The sequence below is a fragment of the Pipra filicauda genome, unplaced genomic scaffold (assembly GCF_003945595.2).
Source record: "Pipra filicauda isolate LSUMZ 115617 unplaced genomic scaffold, ASM394559v2 scaffold337_size785800_pilon, whole genome shotgun sequence".
Classification (NCBI taxonomy): domain Eukaryota; kingdom Metazoa; phylum Chordata; class Aves; order Passeriformes; family Pipridae; genus Pipra; species Pipra filicauda.
The window spans coordinates 535,219-552,896 of NW_024104462.1; the positions used below are offsets into that span (position 1 = coordinate 535,219).

Sequence of the window (17,678 nt, forward strand, 5' to 3'; positions counted from 1 at the left end):
GCCACAGAATCCCACAATGGCTGGGGTGGGAAGGGATTCATCCAGTTCCAACCCCCGGCCATGGGCAGGGACACCTTCCACTAGACCAGGTTGCTCCAAGCCTCATCCAACCTGGCCTTGGACACTTCCAGGGATGGGGCAGCCACAGCTTCTCTGGGCAACCTGTGCCAGGGCCTCCCCACTCTCACAGCCAAGAATTTTTTCCCAATAACCCACTTAACCCTGCTCTCTTTCAGTTTCAAACTATTGCCCCTTGTCCTGTCATTCCATGCCCCTGTAAATAGTCCCTCTCCATCTTCCCTTTGCTCTCTTCAGGTGCTGGAAGGCTGCAATTAGGGCACCCTGAAGCTTCTCTTCTCCAGGCTGAACAATCCCAATTCTCTCCCCTTTCCTCACAGCAGAGGTTCTCCATCCTTCTGACCATCTTGGTGCCTCCTTTGGACTCTCTCCAGAAGCTCCATGTCCTTCCTGTGCTGGGACTCCAGAGCTGGAGGGACCTTCAGAGTGTTGCAGCAGCTGCTTTGCTGCAGAATGGTCCCTCCCAGCTGGACCAGCAGGAGCCCCTCCCAGTCATTCACTTTACAGCTGCTGCAGGGACTGAACTCTGGGATGTCCCCACTTCTCCACCAACTGATCTGTTCAACTGGGACCCCCTCACCCCAGACAAGGACCAAACTGCGAAACAAAAGACATTTCCTCCTAAACAGTGATCCAGTCTTTGAAATTCCTCCCCCTGTGAGAGGTGCCAGATCACCCTGCAGCCCAAACAGCCAAGGGCACTCACGTGCTGACATCAAGCATAAGCCTCCTATCAGGCTCAGAGTCTTATGTACTTCCAGTGAAATCTCCATAAGACTAGTGAGATATTACAGGCAGTTCTGTCACATGGCAGAAATGCAGTCACAGCTCTCCACACTTGCCTGTGCACGCAAAGCCAAGCCAGCAAGGTTGGACAGAACTGCCAAGATTCATACGATGAAAAATACCACACACTGCCTTAGTTACTTCACCCACTAAAGAAACACTGGCTGGAGCCCCCATGCCAGCTGGTCAGAGCCCTAAGAAAACTCTTGTGCTCCCAAAGTATTTAAAAAATGCATTAAACACAAAAAAAGGTATTTTCATACCTCCTAATTCACCTGAGCAGAAAAACATTTCCAGGGGGAGGGAATGATACAGAAGTCAGGCAGGAACGCACAGACAGAACACTTGCCTTTGGAAACTCCAGCTTTTATTGGGAAGCATTCTAAAAATCACAGAATCACAGAGTGAAGGGACCCACAAGGATCATCGACTCCAGCTCCTGGCCCTGCACAGGACACCCCAACAAGAGTTTAAGATCTAAGCTGATGTTTCCCTTCTCATGTGGCTACAGGGTGCAGAGCCAAGTGCCAAGGCTGCAGCACTGTAATGTGGAAAATGTGTGTGAACAAAGAGTTTGCCATTCAAAGTAACAAACAAACCTTTTCTTTAACCCAGAAGTGGGAATACCCAGGGAAAACTACTGTGCTACTTTGAGCTGTTGTGTGAAGAGATGGGAATCAGAAGGATAAATGTTAGATGTATTATAGGTCTGAAGGAAGTCTAACAGAACAGCTGTAAACAGCCATGACAAGATCTGGAGGTCTAGAGAGGTCCTCACTCAAAAGGCTGTTTGGATCACTGGAAGACAAAGGGAAGAACATTGGCACTAAGAATAAAGGGAGATAGTGTTTGGAAAGCAAAGCACTGGGAAAGATAAGGTTTGCCTTTGGAACTCAGGAAGACAAGGGATATTGATGGTCAGTACTGTTTATGTTGGGGTACTCTGGTTACAGTAACATTAGTGGCTCTTTTTGAAGCAAACAGAAAGCCTGAGAGCTCACACTGGGTTTGGAGAGCTGGAAAATAAACAGAGCTGCAGCCTGGTGTTTGTACACAGGCCCTGAACAGGCTCCTGTGGGAGAGGAGCAGAAGGGAATGGTAGGCCTGGAGAATCACAGGGGGACTGGAGCTTGGAGGGGGCCTTGAGAGGTCCAACCTGCTCCTGGAGGTCAGACCAGGGGCCTCAGGGCTGTGTCCAGCCTGGGCCTGGCAGCCAAGGAGAGGAAGGGACTGCCCAGCTGTGTGTATGCCTGTGCCTGCCCCAGTGCAGCTCTGCCTGCTTCTAAGAGCTGTAATTATGGGAAGGATGGCTGGAGTTCCCCTGAAAACAAGGCCATACAAAGATTTAGCTGGACAACACCCAAGTGCCTGCTGTTGCCCTGTGCCCCAGGCTGGGATCTCCTACTCACACTGGCAGCCCCATCTCCTGGGCTTTAGCTACCAGGAATTTCCCCTTCTTTGGGTGAATCTGAAAAGAGAAAAACAGAATTATCAGCCAAATAAAGAGGGCCAGGAAACACGATCCACGTACTCCCAGTTTAAGTCTTTCCCCACAAGCCAAGGAAATTTTTTTTTTTTTCCTTTTCAGTTCCACAGCCACTGCTCTAATTTAACCCAAAAACCTTTGACCAGACTGTCTGCTTTCCAAGATCAGGCTGCTGCTTCTTGCTCCCTCCTTTAGCCAAGCGAGCAGGACAGCCTGTCCTGCTGGGAGGGTTGAGGAAGAATGGAACCTCCACACTCTTAACAGCTGCTCCACAAAGAACACATGTAAAAAACCATCTCCAATTTTACACAGTCCTACTCCTGCTACAGCAACTCCAACATCGGAAAAGCAGAAACACATTGTAGCTGCAAAGTACTACTTGAAAATGCTGCCTCCAGTTCCATCTGTCCAGCAACATGAAATGTCCTCATGGCATCAGGGAGCATCTCCTTACAGAGAGGGAGGTCAAACACTGCAACAGGCTTCCCCAAGAGGTGGTCAATACCCCAAGCCTGACAGTGTTTAAGAGATGCCCTCAATAATATGCTTTCAATTTTGAGCAGCCCAAAGTGCTCGGGCACTTGGACTGGATGGTTCAACCCTGGAAGTGTCCAAGGCCAAGTTGGACAAGGCTTGGAGCAACCTGGGCTAGTGGAAGGTGTCCCTGCCCATGGCAGGGGGGTTACAACTAGATTATCCTCAAGATCCCTTCCAACCCAAACCATTCTGGGATTTCAGGTGATCATTGTAGGGCCCTTCCCACAGAAATGCTGTTCTATTCTCCAATGTGTTCTGTGTTGGTTTAGAGACCTCTGTGCCCAAGCTTACTTTACAAAGAAAAGCCATCACCAGGTCAGTATTCCTACTTGCACACTTCCGCTCAGCATTTCCTTACCGAGAGGGAGGTCGAACACTGGACCGATTTCCTGGAGAGGTTCTCGAGGAAACCTGCACTTGACCAAAATGTGCTTCTCGTCCTCCTCCGTGCAGGGACGGGCTGCGGAGGCAGCGGGACCCGCCGGGGCCGGTGAACGGGGGCAGGGTGAGCTCTGGGGTAACCGTGAGCTGCCCACCCTTGGCACGGCAGAGCAGAGCGGCGGCACAGCCCGAGGAGGGACACCGGGACACACGGCGGGGTTGGAGGGAGTGTGAGGGGAGAAAAGCGAGCGGTTCATTGCTGGGGTCTCCTCGCGGAGGCGCCGGCTTCGGGGTATTGCTGTGTTACTGCGCCGGAATCAGTGGCTCTATGGAACGGGTCACCCATTAGAATGCTGGGGTGGGACCGGCGAGGAACCCGCGCCCGGCTGTGGGAGTGCGGGGTGTGAGGAGTCCGGCGGGGCCCGGCGGGCACTGGAGCCGCCGCTGCGAACGGGTCCGGGTCCGGGCCCGGCAGCGACAGTGCCTGGCCCTGGGCATGTGACGGCAGAGGATGTGGAATGGCAGGGCCGGGAACGGCGGGACCGTGGGTGGCAGGACCCGGAACGCCCCCAAGGCCCCCGCCCCGCTCCGGCGCGGCCACGTGACACGGCCGGGCAGGGCCCTGGCGACTGAGGAGGCGGGGCGGCCGGGCAGAGTCTCTCTCTCCATTGGTTCACCTCCATCACGTGGCGCGAGAAGGCGGGCCGGCCGGGGCATTCCTCGTCTCTCATTGGCTGTTCCGCCCCTCATGGCGGCGCGGCGTGGACGCCGGCGCGGGCGATTGGCCGGGGGCGGGTGCGCGCGGATGTGGGCGCTGGTGCGGGCACTGTCGCCGGGCCGCGCGCTCGTGTGGGGGCGGGCGGGGAGTGGGGCCGGGATCGGGGCCGGGATCGGGATCGGGGCCAGGATCGGGATCGTCAGGGCCGGGTCCCGCGGCTGGGCCATGTCCGAGGGCCCCTCGGCGGCGCGGCCCGCTCGGCGGCCCAAGGACGTACCGCGGCACGTGTGGGCCCGCGAGCGGCGGCGCAGCGCGGGCGGGAGCCTGGCCGGGCCCAACACCGTGTACGTGCAGGTGGTGGCGGCCGGGACGCGGGACGCGGGGGCAGCCGTGTACGTGTTCTCCGAGTTCAACCGGTCAGTCCCGGGCCGGGAGTGGGCATGGGATCGGGACTGGGACGGGGACCGGTGTGGTGTCTGGGGCAGGGAATCGGGCTGGGGCTGGGAAGGGAGATGGAGATGGAGAGGGGGATGGGGATGGGGCAGGGAATGGGGCTGGAGTCGGGACCTGAACCGGGACCGGTGTAGGGGCCGGGGATGGGCCTGGGGTCGGGACCGGTCGCCCGTCCCGGGCCCGCCCTGACGCCCCTTTTCCCCCCAGGTACCTTTTCAACTGCGGCGAGGGCACCCAGCGGGCCATGCAGGAGCACAAGTAAGTGGGGACACCGGGGGGACGCCCCAAGGCTGGATCGGCCCCTCTGACTCCCGCGCACGCTGTGTCCCCTCGCAGGCTGAAGATCTCCCACCTGGACAGCATCTTCCTCAGCAGGGTGGCCTGGGCCAATGTTGGGGGGCTGCCAGGTGAGCGGGGGGGCTGGCACGGCCACGGGGGCGGCTCTGCGGGCCGAGGGTGGTCGCTTGGTGAGGTTGGGGTTTTTATAGGTCCTGGCAGGACCAGGGATGGTGCAGTCACAGGGCCTGGGATGCACGTGGGGCTCTGTGACAGTGCAGACACATGGTGGGACAGGCCTTGCCTGCCGATCCTGCAGGGCTTTATCTTCCCAAAATCTCCCAGAGCAGAAGGTGTTACCACTGTTGTGTTGCCAGCAGGGAGCTGCTGATGAGTTAGGCTGGTTTGAGTCCAAAGGAATGACAAAGGTTTGTGGCCACCACTGTCCTTAAAGCAGGAGGAGGTTAGAACAGATGGCTTAGGATCTTGTCCATTAAAATTCTGGAAATCTCCAAGAAAAGAGGATGTTACAATATGTTCAGATACCTTGCTCCAAATGATGGCTACCCAGATGTGTAGATATTTTCTTTCTCTGCAGAGGTAAGTGACAAAGCTGAGGCAAAATTGACTTTGCATCTGAGCTCAGTTCAGGCTGAGGTCCAGCACTCCTGCACACTGAGAGGGATCTTTCTTCTGGGATCTCCCAGCAGTAACTGGGGCTGTGATAAAGCTGTTTCCCTGCTTGTTTTTAGGTATGATTCTCACCTTAAAGGCTATAGGGCTTCAGAGATGTATGTTCCTGGGGCCACCAAAGCTGGTAAGTAGGGGAAGGTGCAGAAGGGAGAGCAAACCCTTGAAATGTTAAAGTTCACACTGTAATTGGGAGAGGTGGTGGCAAAGTGAATCTTTGTGCAGGTGTAAAATGCTGGTGTGAGTAAGTGTCAGCCAGGAGGGCTGCCTTCAAAATCCAAATCACAGGACAGTGTAAGACTTCTGCTCCTTAAAACTGTCCTGTCACCTTGTATCCTGATAAATCATCTTTTGAGAGAAGTGAGTTCTTTGTTCCCTTGTCTGCTCCCTCTGGGTTTTATGTCAATAGAAACTCAGTCTGATCTCCTGCTTGAGGAGGTCCTTGCCAGCCTGATGCAACGTCTGGACTGAAAATTTGCAATCCTCAGCATTGTTTTATTTCCATGCAGTTTCTGCTGACTAATTCTATAGATGGAAGGGGTGGGGACAGTGGTTCTTTGTTATCCTTTCTCTTTCCAAACACGCTGTGCCCGCTGGAGGTGGGACCCCTACCCAGAGCTGCCTGGGTTCTGCCCAGATTTGTCTGACTGGGCGCTGAGCCTTTCCCTTCTCTGGAAGTACCTGTAGGTGCTGGAAGCGGTGCTTGTCCTGGCACTGCTTGTGCCACCTCCTGATACACTGTCTCTTTTCCAGCAAAACTACTTGAAGGCCATTCGCCTCTTTCCGGGGCCTCTCAAAAGGATGGATTTAGGTATGTAGGTCAGGGGTGTGAGCAAGTGAACTTGTAAGATCTTGTTTCATCTGTAATCACAGTTACATTGAACAGTAACAACTTCAGAGTAAATGCCTCTGGTTTGGATCCACTCAGAGAAAGTTTTAAACACCTGTTTTGCTCTGCTACACTGTTCAAACCCCTCACAACAGTGTCTCCAGCTCTGTCCCTGCTGGGGGGCTGCCAGGCTGACTGATCCACACAGCATTTGGTTTTAAAACTCTGTGAAGGCAATTTGCTTCCAGAGTCTGCCAGTGAGTTTGCTCACTGGTATCATGGACAACTCCCTGAGGATGGTGGGCTTTTAAAACTTCAAATATTCATTGGGGTTTGAAGTTAGGCAGAGAAAGGCAAGGGGAAGGTTCAGCAGGTTGTGTTTAAGAAAGAAAAAGACACTTTTCTGATTTGCATTGTTGTAGAGTGTGAGTCTCTGCTTATGAAGGTGTTAATGCTGTGTTTGATCTCTTCTTAGCTGTGCAGTTGCACACAGAGCCCGAGTACAAGGATGAGACAATGACAGTCTACCAGATACCTCTGACAGGTGAGCACCTGATGCTGCACTGACACAGGGCAAGCACAGTTAAAGTGGTTCAAGGAGCAGCTTTTGTTTGCCATCCTGAGTAAGCAGAAGTTCATTAATTTGTGTGTTTTTCTAAGGAGAAGGATGTTGTTCAAAGAAACAAGACCTGCTGAGTCAAGGCCTTGGCTTGTTCCTTTAGGTGTGGGTGGGTGGAATGATGTCAAAGCCAAATCCCTGGGTTTGGCTGTCTCAGCCAGCTGAGTTCTTACTGCTGAAAATTGTGATACTGCGAGTGCAGCACAGACTTGACAGAGTTTAACAGTTTGGGGAGGAGGACTTGTATGAGGGATGGCTCCCAAAATAAGTGACTGGAGGGCTGGAGGTCTGTATTTTGGTGCAATTTAAACATCCCTGTCATGGAAGGTGAAATGCTACTCCCGGTTTTCTTGTCTGTCCTTTTTGATTGAGTGATCTTTGTCTGCTTTCACTGGATTTGGGACAGAAAAACCACTGGCTGCTGAAAGTAAATCGCCCCAGAGTCCTGGAGCATCAACCCAAGGTGAAAACAGCCCTAAAGGGGACACAGGGCCTGGATCCCCGAGAGCTGCACAGCAAAGCTTGGAAGAGAGCAAAGGAAATGAAAGCCCAAAGCAAACAGGTGAAAAACATGGAATGGCCTTTTAAACTTTAATGAGATCAAGCTGAATTAAGGGTATGCATTTGTCCTCCGAGCCATTTGCTGTCTGGAAGGGAGGTCTGTAGAGAAGCTCAGCTGGAGGATTCGATGAATCAGAATGTGTTCTGTGCTTTGGAACCTGACACAGAACTCATAAGGGACCTCATGAGGCCTAGAAACTGGGCTTGATTCCTGCTGGGGTGTGATTAGTCCCTGTAGTAGTTTGCTTCTAGCTGGGGTGTGTGCTCCAGCCTTTGTAATTTAATTACAGCTGTATGTTGGGCTGATTGTTTTTCAGTCTTGGCTTTAGTTTGGTTTCTTGTAGCTGAAGCCATGGGCTCTCTGGCCTTGTGTGCTCGTACGTTTTGCTGCTGGATTCCAAGTTGGGCGGATGATGTTCCTGTGTTGCTCCTGTTAATGCTTTAGCAAATATTGGCACATTTTGGTTTTAAGGAAAGTGACAGTGAGTGATGATTTTGAGTAGTTTTGCTTTCTTTTGCAGGTGATGAGCGGAAGTGTGCAAGTAGAAATACTGACCTGGTGATGGCTTTTCTTTGTAAAGTAAGCTTGGGCACAGAGGTCTCTAAACCAACACAGAACACATTGGAGAATAGAACAGCATTTCTGTGGGAAGGGCCCTACAATGATCACCTGAAATCCCAGAATGGTTTGGGTTGGAAGGGATCTTGAGGATAATCTAGTTGTAACCCCCCTGCCATGGGCAGGGACACCTTCCACTAGCCCAGGTTGCTCCAAGCCTTGTCCAACTTGGCCTTGGACACTTCCAGGGTTGAACCATCCAGTCCAAGTGCCCGAGCACTTTGGGCTGCTCAAAATTGAAAGCATATTATTGAGGGCATCTCTTAAACACTGTCAGGCTTGGGGTATTGACCACCTCTTGGGGAAGCCTGTTGCAGTGTTTGACCTCCCTCTCTGTAAGGAGATGCTCCCTGATGCCATGAGGACATTTCATGTTGCTGGACAGATGGAACTGGAGGCAGCATTTTCAAGTAGTACTTTGCAGCTACAATGTGTTTCTGCTTTTCCGATGTTGGAGTTGCTGTAGCAGGAGTAGGACTGTGTAAAATTGGAGATGGTTTTTTACATGTGTTCTTTGTGGAGCAGCTGTTAAGAGTGTGGAGGTTCCATTCTTCCTCAACCCTCCCAGCAGGACAGGCTGTCCTGCTCGCTTGGCTAAAGGAGGGAGCAAGAAGCAGCAGCCTGATCTTGGAAAGCAGACAGTCTGGTCAAAGGTTTTTGGGTTAAATTAGAGCAGTGGCTGTGGAACTGAAAAGGAAAAAAAAAAAAAATTCCTTGGCTTGTGGGGAAAGACTTAAACTGGGAGTACGTGGATCGTGTTTCCTGGCCCTCTTTATTTGGCTGATAATTCTGTTTTTCTCTTTTCAGATTCACCCAAAGAAGGGGAAATTCCTGGTAGCTAAAGCCCAGGAGATGGGGCTGCCAGTGTGAGTAGGAGATCCCAGCCTGGGGCACAGGGCAACAGCAGGCACTTGGGTGTTGTCCAGCTAAATCTTTGTATGGCCTTGTTTTCAGGGGAACTCCAGCCATCCTTCCCATAATTACAGCTCTCAAAAATGGGGAGAGCATCACTTTTGAAGGCAAAGAGGTAAGATTGTCTGTACTTCTGCTGTGGCTTTGCCACCCTCCCTCCTTCACTGGGCTCCCAGTGACAAGCTTTTGTGCAGAATGGTTTTCCTACCAGTAGGTACTGGGATTGTTCCATCTCTGGATTGTTGGTGAATGTGCGTGTCTGGGGCAGTTGGAGTTATGATTAAGGAAGTACACTCCAAAATAAATACCTTTGTGGGTATGGCTGGATGTTTGCTGTTTGGCAGAGCTTCTTCCCCTCACCTTCCCAAAGCTGATGCAGATCTAGGAGCAAGCTAGTGGAGTTAATCCCTGCATTTTTTAAATCTGGGGATTGAATGCCTGTGTAGCCATAACTCCCTCCTTACTGTATTTGCATTTCTTATATCAAAAGAAGTTCAGTGGTTCCTGGGTGCAGGGTCTGAATCTCTCAAACACTGGAGTGAGAGGCAGAGCCAGCTCTGGCCATGGCCCAGGTGATCTTCAAATGAAGATCCTGATCTGGGAGAGAGGATTGACATATCTTTGTGTCACAAGAATTTCACAGAGCCTTTTTTTTACTTGAACATGCTTTTTCTACCTCCTGAATCTGCCATGGGAATCTAAAAGCTACTAAAATTCCTTTCCTTAAATTTGATTGTGGTTTGCCCTGGGATCTGGGTGGGGATTTGTTGTTCCACAGTGTGCCATGAGAGCAGAAGGGGAACAAGAACTGCCCTGTCTGGGTTTGCTGAGCATTGAGAGGGGCTGCTGGGGGGCTGCCTGGTGGAACAACTGCTGACAGAGCAGTGCAGGAAGGGCTGTGTGCAGACATTGTTTGTGGTGTGACCATTGTGTATCTCCTGCAGCTATTCCCTGAGGAGCTGTGCACCCCCACGGATCCTGGCCCTGTGTTCCTGGTGCTGGAGTGTCCCCACGAGGGCTTTGTGGATGCTGTGTGTGAGAACGAGACCTTCCGCAGGTAGGGGGGTCACCTGCAGGCTTTGGGGAAGGAGCCCTGTGCTGAGCTCTGCCAAAGAGGAGCTCTTGTCCTGGTCTGGATGTGCTGGTTCTCATGGCTGATGGCTGAGCTCTTTGGCACTGTTAAGGAGCTCAACATATGCAAGAAAGGACTGGTGGTGCATTTTGAGGCTTTTAGGAAAGGCAGGATCTGTGGGAATCTGTGACTGTCATAGACCTGTCTTCCCTCAGGGGCCCCCAGAGCAGGAATGTGCACTGGTGTCTGGCTGGGGAGCAGTGGTGGTTGCTGCTTCCCTGGGTGCTGGAAGCCTGGACTGCACATAACAAGTCTGTAGGGCTTGTGCTGGGGCATGTTGGGCTCATGGAGGCCCTGCAGATGTTGTTGCTGATGGAGGAGAGGAGTTGGCCTGTGGGGACGGTGGAGGTGTCAGCAGATGATGGGTCTGAGCCTTGTGCGTTGGTGCTGTGGAGCCTGGAGCTCCTGGGCTGTGCTCTGAAGGTCTGTGCTCTGTCCGCGAGGGGCATCTCTGGGGGCACCAGGGTGAGAGGGGAGAGTATACCAAGGAATGGACTGAAGCACAGGTATTTTTCCTGTGTTTGAATGTGCCCAGGTACCAAGAGGGGCTTCCTGAGAACCAGGTGGCCTTGGTTATTCACATAACTCCTGAGTCAGTGCTCCAAGACAGCCGCTACCAGCAGTGGATGCAGAGGTATGTGGTCCTCTGGTTACCGGGTTTGTGACTCTGTTGGCAGCAGCCTGTTCTTGTTTTTCCTGAAGTACAAAGAGCTGTTGGCTGGCAGCAGGTCTCTGCTGGCTCAGGTGAGATCTTTAGCTCGGGTGTGCACGTGTGCGCAATGTGGGGCTGAAGCTGTTGTGCATGTTCTTGTCCTCTGACAGATTTGGCCCCGGGACTCAGCATCTGGTGCTCAATGAAAACTCCTCGGCCGTGCACAACCCGCGCAGCTACAAGATCCAAACTCAGCTGAACCTCATCCACCCTGAGATCTTCCCTCTGCTCACCACCTACCAGAGCAAGGTAGGCCAGGCCCTGCCCATGTGCCCTGTGCCCTGAGCACAGCCCGTGTTCCATGTGCCCTTCCATGTCCCCTCCTCCCCGCAGGAAGCAGAGGCCGAGTGCTGGGTGCCCATCGTGCGAGGGGAGTGCCTCCTCAAGTACCACTTCAGGCCACAGCAGGAGTGGCAGAGGTCAGTGGGAATCTCTGACTTCCCAGGTTTTTGGGTTTTGTCTTGAAGCGGCTTTTCAGTGAGGGAGGACACTGTGTCAGCATCCTTTGCAGATCCTTTCTGCCAGGCTGCCAACTGTGTCTGGAGGGCTGTGTCCCTGTCCCTGAAAGTCTTGGACAAGGTGTAGGGCATGGATGAGTGAACCACTGAAAACAACACCTGACCAGTGGTTTGGAGTGTTGTTTCTGTCCCTCGCTCCTGTAGCCTCATGGTCCTCTGTCCGTTGCTTTGACTCATGCTGTGCACCCAACCGTGGCTGTGGCAGAGCAGACAGGGGCAAGGAGAGAGTTTTTGGGGAGCCCAGTGAAAGACAATGTCTGAAGATCCAGAAAGCCTGATGTCAGAGCTGAAAGCTCCAGGTGGTTAAACAGTTGTCAGCTTTGCTTGTGCTGGCCTTGTGGGCAAGTGGGTGAAGCTGCTCAGTGAGAACCTTAAGGGCCAGGGACCACATGGTGCAAGAGGATTCCAGGCTCAGATTTCTGGCTCTGTTGGGCAGAACAGGAGGGCCCAGGTGCCAAGAAGAGTTTAAGTTTCTCTGCTCAAGGTGTCTGAAGGCCTGTAGTACTGCGTGTGCTTTGATGCAGGCCCAGGGCACAAGTGTCTTAACGCTTTTCAGTGGAGCCTGGAGCCCTTTTGGGTGGCTGCTCCTCTTCCAGGACCCTCCATGCTGCCTTGCAGTGCCCTCTAGTGCCTGGCAGCCCTGGATCAGGACATGGTTGTATTCCAGGAGCTTCTCCAGTTTGGTGGAACGATCATTACTGTGGTTGGCTCAGCCCAACTAGGCCTTTTTGGGACACACCACACTTGTGGACATGTCTTCTCCTCGGAACTTGGAAAGAGTGTTTGCCCCCTTGTTGTAAGGCTGTTGTGGCACAGGAAGGGGTGTTTCAGTGCCTGCTCTGCCCCATTCTGATATGTGGCCTGTTCTTGCAGAGATGCTGTGACTGTCTGTGATCACAACACCTTTGTTAGTGAAGCCTTGGACCTCCCTGACTTCCAGACCCGTGTGAAGGAGTGCAAAGAGAGCCTGTCTGCTGTACCAGGTGTGGATCAGGAACCTGGCTTGGATCAGTGCAATGGGAAGTAGGAGCTTTTGGTGCCCCACTGCTTTAGAGCCCAGACAAAGCTGTGAAGTGGTGGTGCTTGTTTTGCCTTCCCTTGTAAACCTGCTGCTGAGGGAGGGAAAACTGACTGTGCTGGGCATGTTGGCTCTGGAGTTACTGGGCTGGTGAACTGAATGGTGTCTGACTGGGCAGTATGTGGATAACACTTACAGATCCTTGTTGTCTGTTTTCTCTAGCAAATGCGGATGCTTATCCTGAAATTGTGTTCCTGGGAACAGGATCTGCAATTCCAATGAAGATCCGAAATGTCAGTTCCACACTGGTGAATACCAGGTAAATCCCAGTGCCCTGCATTCTGCCTGAGGAGGCTCAATGTCTCGGGGGTGCTGCCCAAGGGCTGATCTAAACAGTGCTGGTGACACGGGGTGAGTGCCCTATCCTGGAGCCTGCACTTTCAGGCACCAGTCTCTCTGTAGGTGGGGAAGAGTCAAGAGCCACCTGTAAAGCCAAGCATTTAATGTCTCCATTTTACCATCTGCCCCAAGGGCGTGCTCGGCATCTGCACAAGACCAGAGTGAGGTGTGCAGACAGAACAGTCTCTAAAGCCTTGGCTTGTGGGGCTGGAGCAGCACTGTGGGGTGTAGAGCACTGGGATCTCTGTTTTCCAACCCAAAAGATCCCCCTTCCCAGCATGGCCCTGCTCAGAGCTCATACAGTGGCTGCCAGATGTCCCTGTCACTTGTCTCCCCAGTGCTACCCGATCCCTGCTCCTGGACTGTGGAGAAGGAACCTTTGGGCAGCTGTGCCGTCACTATGGAGAGCAGGTTGACCAAGTGCTGTGTAACCTCATGGCTGTGTTTGTGTCCCACATGCACACGGACCATCACTCGGTGGGTTCAGTGTGGGAGGGGGCTCTGTGCACGTGTGCTCTGCTCTTTGGGGTCAGCTGGAGCTCCAGCTGATGAGTGTGGGCTGCCCTGCTCTGCATTTCTCTCCGCATTCCTTCCCCAGGCACTGCTCCATCTGCCTGTGTTTCTAATTCCCTCTCCCTCCCCGTTTGGAGTCCCTGGAATCATCCAGAGTTGTAATTTTTTAGCAGTGTCCAACCCACCCCCCTCTACTGTTTGCAGTACAGAGTCAGAGATGGACCAGCTGATCTGTTCTAGACTGGGCCTGAGCAGGACATGGTGTGTGCTGCTCTGTTCTCTGGCCATCACACTGGCCACTGAGGAGCTGGATAGGGACTTACTGCTTACTGCTCTCCACCCTTCTGGAAAGGGTTGAGGGCCCTGGGGGCTTCTGGCCACCAGCTTGGGGCATAAGCAGCGTCAGTGTCACAGCAGCTCAGCAAGTTGCAGTTATTGAAAAGCAGTAATCAAGGATTTCTGACTGCAGGTTTGTTCTGACTCCAGGCTTGCTGAGCTGTGGTAGCGCTGTTGCCATTCCCTCCCCAGGCATTTCTGACTGCAGCCTGTGTCCTGTTTGTTCCCTTTGCAGGGGCTGGTGCACATCCTGATGGAGCGAAGGAGAGCTTTTGTGAGTAGCCCTGGTGTTCCACTGCTCCTGAACTTGGCTTGGGGTGAGGGGAGAGGAACTTCTGAGTAGTGGAGAAGCACCAGCACTTCCCTAGATATTTCTTCTCTCTGATTTGGTGTACACCTAGTACTGATATTTTCCCCCACCTTTACTCTTCCAGGCAGCCCTTGGTCAGGCTTTCAGCCCTCTGTTTCTGGTAGCACCTGAGCAGATCATGCCTTGGCTACACGAGTACCACAACCACTGTGAAGAGATTCTCGGAGACATCAGGTGAGTGTTCTGTGTGGTGTGCGGAGAAAAGTCCTTGCTGGGTCCTTATTTAAGGCAAAACCCATCATCCATTCCCCAGCCCCTTCACTGGAGGTGACTCTGAGTCCTTCCACTGCCTGTAGAATGAGGATGTGCAGTTTGCAGAGGGCAGGATATGGTTTGTTACTCGGCTGTGCTGCTTAATAGAGGCTTACAGGCAGGCTTCCCTTCTCTGTGGGAAAAGACAGCTGGGCAAGTGGGAGAGAGAGCATTTGACAGTGGGGAAGAGGTGGTTGGGATAGTTACTGGGGCACCAGTGAAAGCAGGAGGAATGACAGACAGATGCACCAAAGCACACCTTACCCTTCCTTGTTTGTAAGGTGCTGAACGGAGGAGGAGAAACGGGAAAAATCAGCCACGTAAAAATTAGATCAGGTTTTACTTTGTGCCTCTCCTTAGTTCTCTCTTCTTCTCTCCCTCACAGAATGATTCCTTCTCAGTCTCTTGTGAAAGGCTGTGAGAACATCAGACCTAAAGCCAAGGAGTTTGTGAGCTCTCTGTTAGAGAGCTACGACCTGGCTGAGGTAAGTTCCTGAGCTGGGGGCTCCATGGCTGCAAGGGGCAGGAGAGGACCTGGGCTCTAACACTTGTATCTGTGTTCAGTTTCAGACCTGTGAAGTCCAGCACTGTAAAAATGCTTTTGCATGTTCATTGATCCACAAATCTGGCTGGAAAGTAGTCTACTCTGGGGACACAATGCCCTGCATGGCCTTAGTGCGAATGGGTAGGTGACAGAACCTTCTGCTTGAAGAATCTCTTGGAAAAGTATCTGACATGGGCAACCCCAAACCCTTGGTGCTATGCCTGCCATGCAATGCAAGGAGAGCTCATGTAGGCAGTTGAACTAGTCAGTCTTCAACTGAAAATTGAATATATGATGGTTTACACAGGTAAAGATGCCACCCTGCTGATCCATGAAGCCACGCTGGAAGATGGCCTGGAAAAAGAGGCTATAGAGAAGACCCACAGGTGGGGTGTGTTCTGCTGTCTGTCCCTGTTAAGAAGGGAAATGTGCTGAGCTGGGTGTTTTCTTGCAGCTAGGGTGAAGGGCCCAAGTCCTGTAGAAGGTTCTGGTGTAGAGCTTTTCCACGCTAAAAACGGTGTGTTGCTAATTGCAGCAGCTCTGTAACCGTTGCAGCTCCTCTCAACATCCCTCAAAATAAATGGGGAAAGCTGTCAAGTAGATAGTAGTAACTCTACAGATAGAGTACCCCCTGCTTGATTACATCTTGGACCTAAGCTTAGGGGATAGAAGGGTCATCCTGCCCTTGTAACTAAATGTGCAATTCCAGTGAGTTCTGCAGCCAGGAATTCCTCACCCTGCCCCCAGCAAACAGGGGGAAACCTGAGAGCAGCTGCATGGAATTACCTGCAAGTCACAGTGCAAGAGAGCTGGGCGTGCTGGCACCTCTGGGACAAGTGTTTGAAAAAGTCCCTGTCCCTAGGGACTTGTGGAGCTCTTAAATACAGACCTCCTGTTTTCCTGCCCTTTGGAAGTCAGAAACTTGCCCCAGGGCAGGCTGCCCCAGGGAAAGGAGCAAGGTGTGCCTGTGGGGACCCTTGGGCCCAGCAGGGGTGAGGTCACTTGGTGTGATGTGACCTGTGTGCAGAGCACCCTGCCCTGCCTGTGTGTGACCAGAGAGTGCTCCTGCTTCCCTTGCAGCACGACCTCCCAGGCAATCCAGACTGGGATGAAGATGAATGCAGAGTTCATCATGCTCAACCACTTCAGCCAGAGGTACGCCAAGATCCCGCTCTTCAGCGAGGACTTCAGCGACAAGGTTGGAATTGCCTTCGACCACATGAGGGTGAGTTGGGAGCTTGGGGCCAGGCCACGGGAGAGGTTGCAGTGTTACTTTAGGATGGCTGTTCGTGATTTAAATTCTCCGGTTGTATCGATATTCCATCTCCTGAAGAGCAGTCTCCTGTGAAACAGCTCCTTTAACTGCTGACAGCAGACATCACCAGTATGGGGAAAGGGTGGCACAGGGTGAGGCAGGTGCTGATGGCTCTTGAATCCAACTCTTAACACACTGACTGGGTAATTCCCTCACGCACCTTAAGTCTGTGCTTGCTACTCCCAGCCAAAAACCTAATTTTGCTTCCATCCCGATTCCCTTCTCAATTTATGTGCTGCTTCAATGGCTTTCTGCAGCAGACATCTGGGAGGCAAAAGTTGCTACCGTTGGGCTGCAGGCAGTTGTGGCAGTGAGGGCAGCTCCCTGTCAATCAGAACTTGTACTGATTCACGATATTTCTGTGAAGAAAATGTGAATAACTTGTCGAGCCAGGGCTGCTGGGTGCGGGTGTGCACACAGGGAGGGGCAGTGTCCTGCCGTCTGCACAGGCCACGGGCAAGGGGCAGGAAGGGAAACAAAAAGCAGTTCTCATGCAGGTGCTCTTGTGCTCGTGTGTTAGGTACGTTTCGGTGACTTTCCAACCATCCCGAAGCTGATCCCGCCGCTGAAAGCTCTGTTTGCAGATGACATCGTGGAAATGGAGGAACGCAAGGAGAAGCGGGAGATGCGGCTCCTGAAGGAGACGGCCCTGGTCCTGGACAGACTGACTGGGGGGGAGAACACGGGGGCAGCGTGCCAGAAACGCAAACAGGCCAAGAACCACCAGGAAGTACCAGACAAGAAGCTTAAAACAGTAAACTGAGAGAGACACGGCTGGGAATGCTCTGCTCTGAGAGAGATTCCTTGCTCTCCACAGGCCTCGGGAGCATGCGGTGCCGCCGGCACAGCAGGAAAGGGGCTGGCCTTGGTTCTGGGCTTGCTTGGTCATCATGGACCTCCCTGGACTGCAGCTCCAGCGTCTGCCAGCAGTGCCAGTCCTTGTGGAGACAGGATCTGCCACACAGCTCCTGTTCCAGGGGCTCACCGGGCCATGTGGCATTCTTCTTTCAGCCTGAAGTTCTTCTCTCTGAGCTGTTTTGATTTTGAGGTTTATGCTAAAAGCTATTGATAATGTAACAGCAGCAGGTGTGACCTTTGCAAGAGATCAGGTGTGAGAGGCCCTGAGGGGCCACGGATTTGCCAGAAGACAATGGGCAGGTCTCAGTGATAGGGGATGTAACCAGGTATCAGAACCCAGGTGACAGGAGGAAAATTGACAGTAAAATGGAATCCAGTTACTTTTTAGGTTAAATTAGGAGTGACGATACATCTGTGTTCCCATTTTATTTTGGTTTTCTCCACTGATTTTTTTTTCAAAAGATCAGTTTTCCAAACCCTTTATTTAGAGTCTGAATAAAGCCCTCACTGTCCTCCAGGAAGCTGTGTTGTATCTGGATCACTAACGAAGAAACAAACACCTGGGTTGCTCCAGAGAGTGACTTTGTCTGTCTGATTTTGCATTACAGCATTGGGATAAAGACCAAGATCTTGCCTGTCAGGTCTGGATCATGCTGGAGCATCATGCCTGTGTTTTGTGCCAGAACAATCCTCTCTGCCTCTTTTACCCTGTAAACAGGAGCTTTGCTTGTCAGCCTAAGCTGTTCCCAATGACTGGTGGCTTTTG

The 17,678-nt window shown here is 52.5% G+C and overlaps 1 protein-coding gene and 1 long non-coding RNA gene across 4 annotated transcripts; one reads left to right on the top strand and one right to left on the bottom strand.

The window, feature by feature from the left end:
• Positions 1–1,209: 1,209 nt before the first annotated feature.
• LOC113989604 lies at positions 1,210–3,860 on the bottom strand. Its single transcript, XR_005564570.1, has 2 exons — positions 3,246–3,860; positions 1,210–2,332 (listed from the first exon to the last, which is right to left on the bottom strand). It is a non-coding gene; the product is annotated as an uncharacterized LOC113989604 (long non-coding RNA).
• Positions 3,861–4,095: 235 nt separating this feature from the next.
• Positions 4,096–17,433, top strand: ELAC2 (elaC ribonuclease Z 2). Of its 3 annotated transcripts, none has more exons than XM_039384065.1 (24): positions 4,096–4,402; positions 4,647–4,697; positions 4,776–4,846; positions 5,468–5,532; positions 6,159–6,216; positions 6,710–6,778; positions 7,260–7,415; positions 7,936–7,994; positions 8,841–8,899; positions 8,988–9,060; positions 9,890–10,002; positions 10,613–10,711; positions 10,900–11,038; positions 11,123–11,208; positions 12,181–12,290; positions 12,548–12,644; positions 13,063–13,135; positions 13,809–13,847; positions 14,008–14,117; positions 14,581–14,680; positions 14,760–14,880; positions 15,047–15,125; positions 15,820–15,964; positions 16,575–17,433. In XM_039384065.1, exons 1-24 carry the CDS (start codon positions 4,212–4,214, stop codon positions 16,815–16,817), a joined length of 2,406 nt encoding a protein of 801 aa, XP_039239999.1. In that variant the 5' UTR covers positions 4,096–4,211; the 3' UTR covers positions 16,818–17,433. The 3 variants fall into 3 exon arrangements, with proteins under 3 accessions (XP_039239999.1, XP_027580159.1, XP_027580158.1); XM_027724358.2 differs by having other exon boundaries at positions 4,096–4,378; positions 13,063–13,201; XM_027724357.2 differs by having other exon boundaries at positions 4,175–4,402; positions 13,063–13,201.
• Positions 17,434–17,678: the final 245 nt, after the last annotated feature.

What these genes read in the sequence shown, in the direction of transcription:
- ELAC2 (XM_027724357.2), top strand. Translation starts at nt 4,212, where the DNA reads ATGTCCGAGGGCCCCTCGGCGGCGCGGCCCGCTCGGCGGCCCAAGGAC. An exon ending in GAGATTCTCGGAGACATCAG is followed by an intron (nt 14,118 to 14,580) that starts GTGAGTGTTCTG and finishes TCTCCCTCACAG; the next exon opens with AATGATTCCTTCTCAGTCTC. An exon ending in AGAGCTACGACCTGGCTGAG is followed by an intron (nt 14,681 to 14,759) that starts GTAAGTTCCTGA and finishes ATCTGTGTTCAG; the next exon opens with TTTCAGACCTGTGAAGTCCA.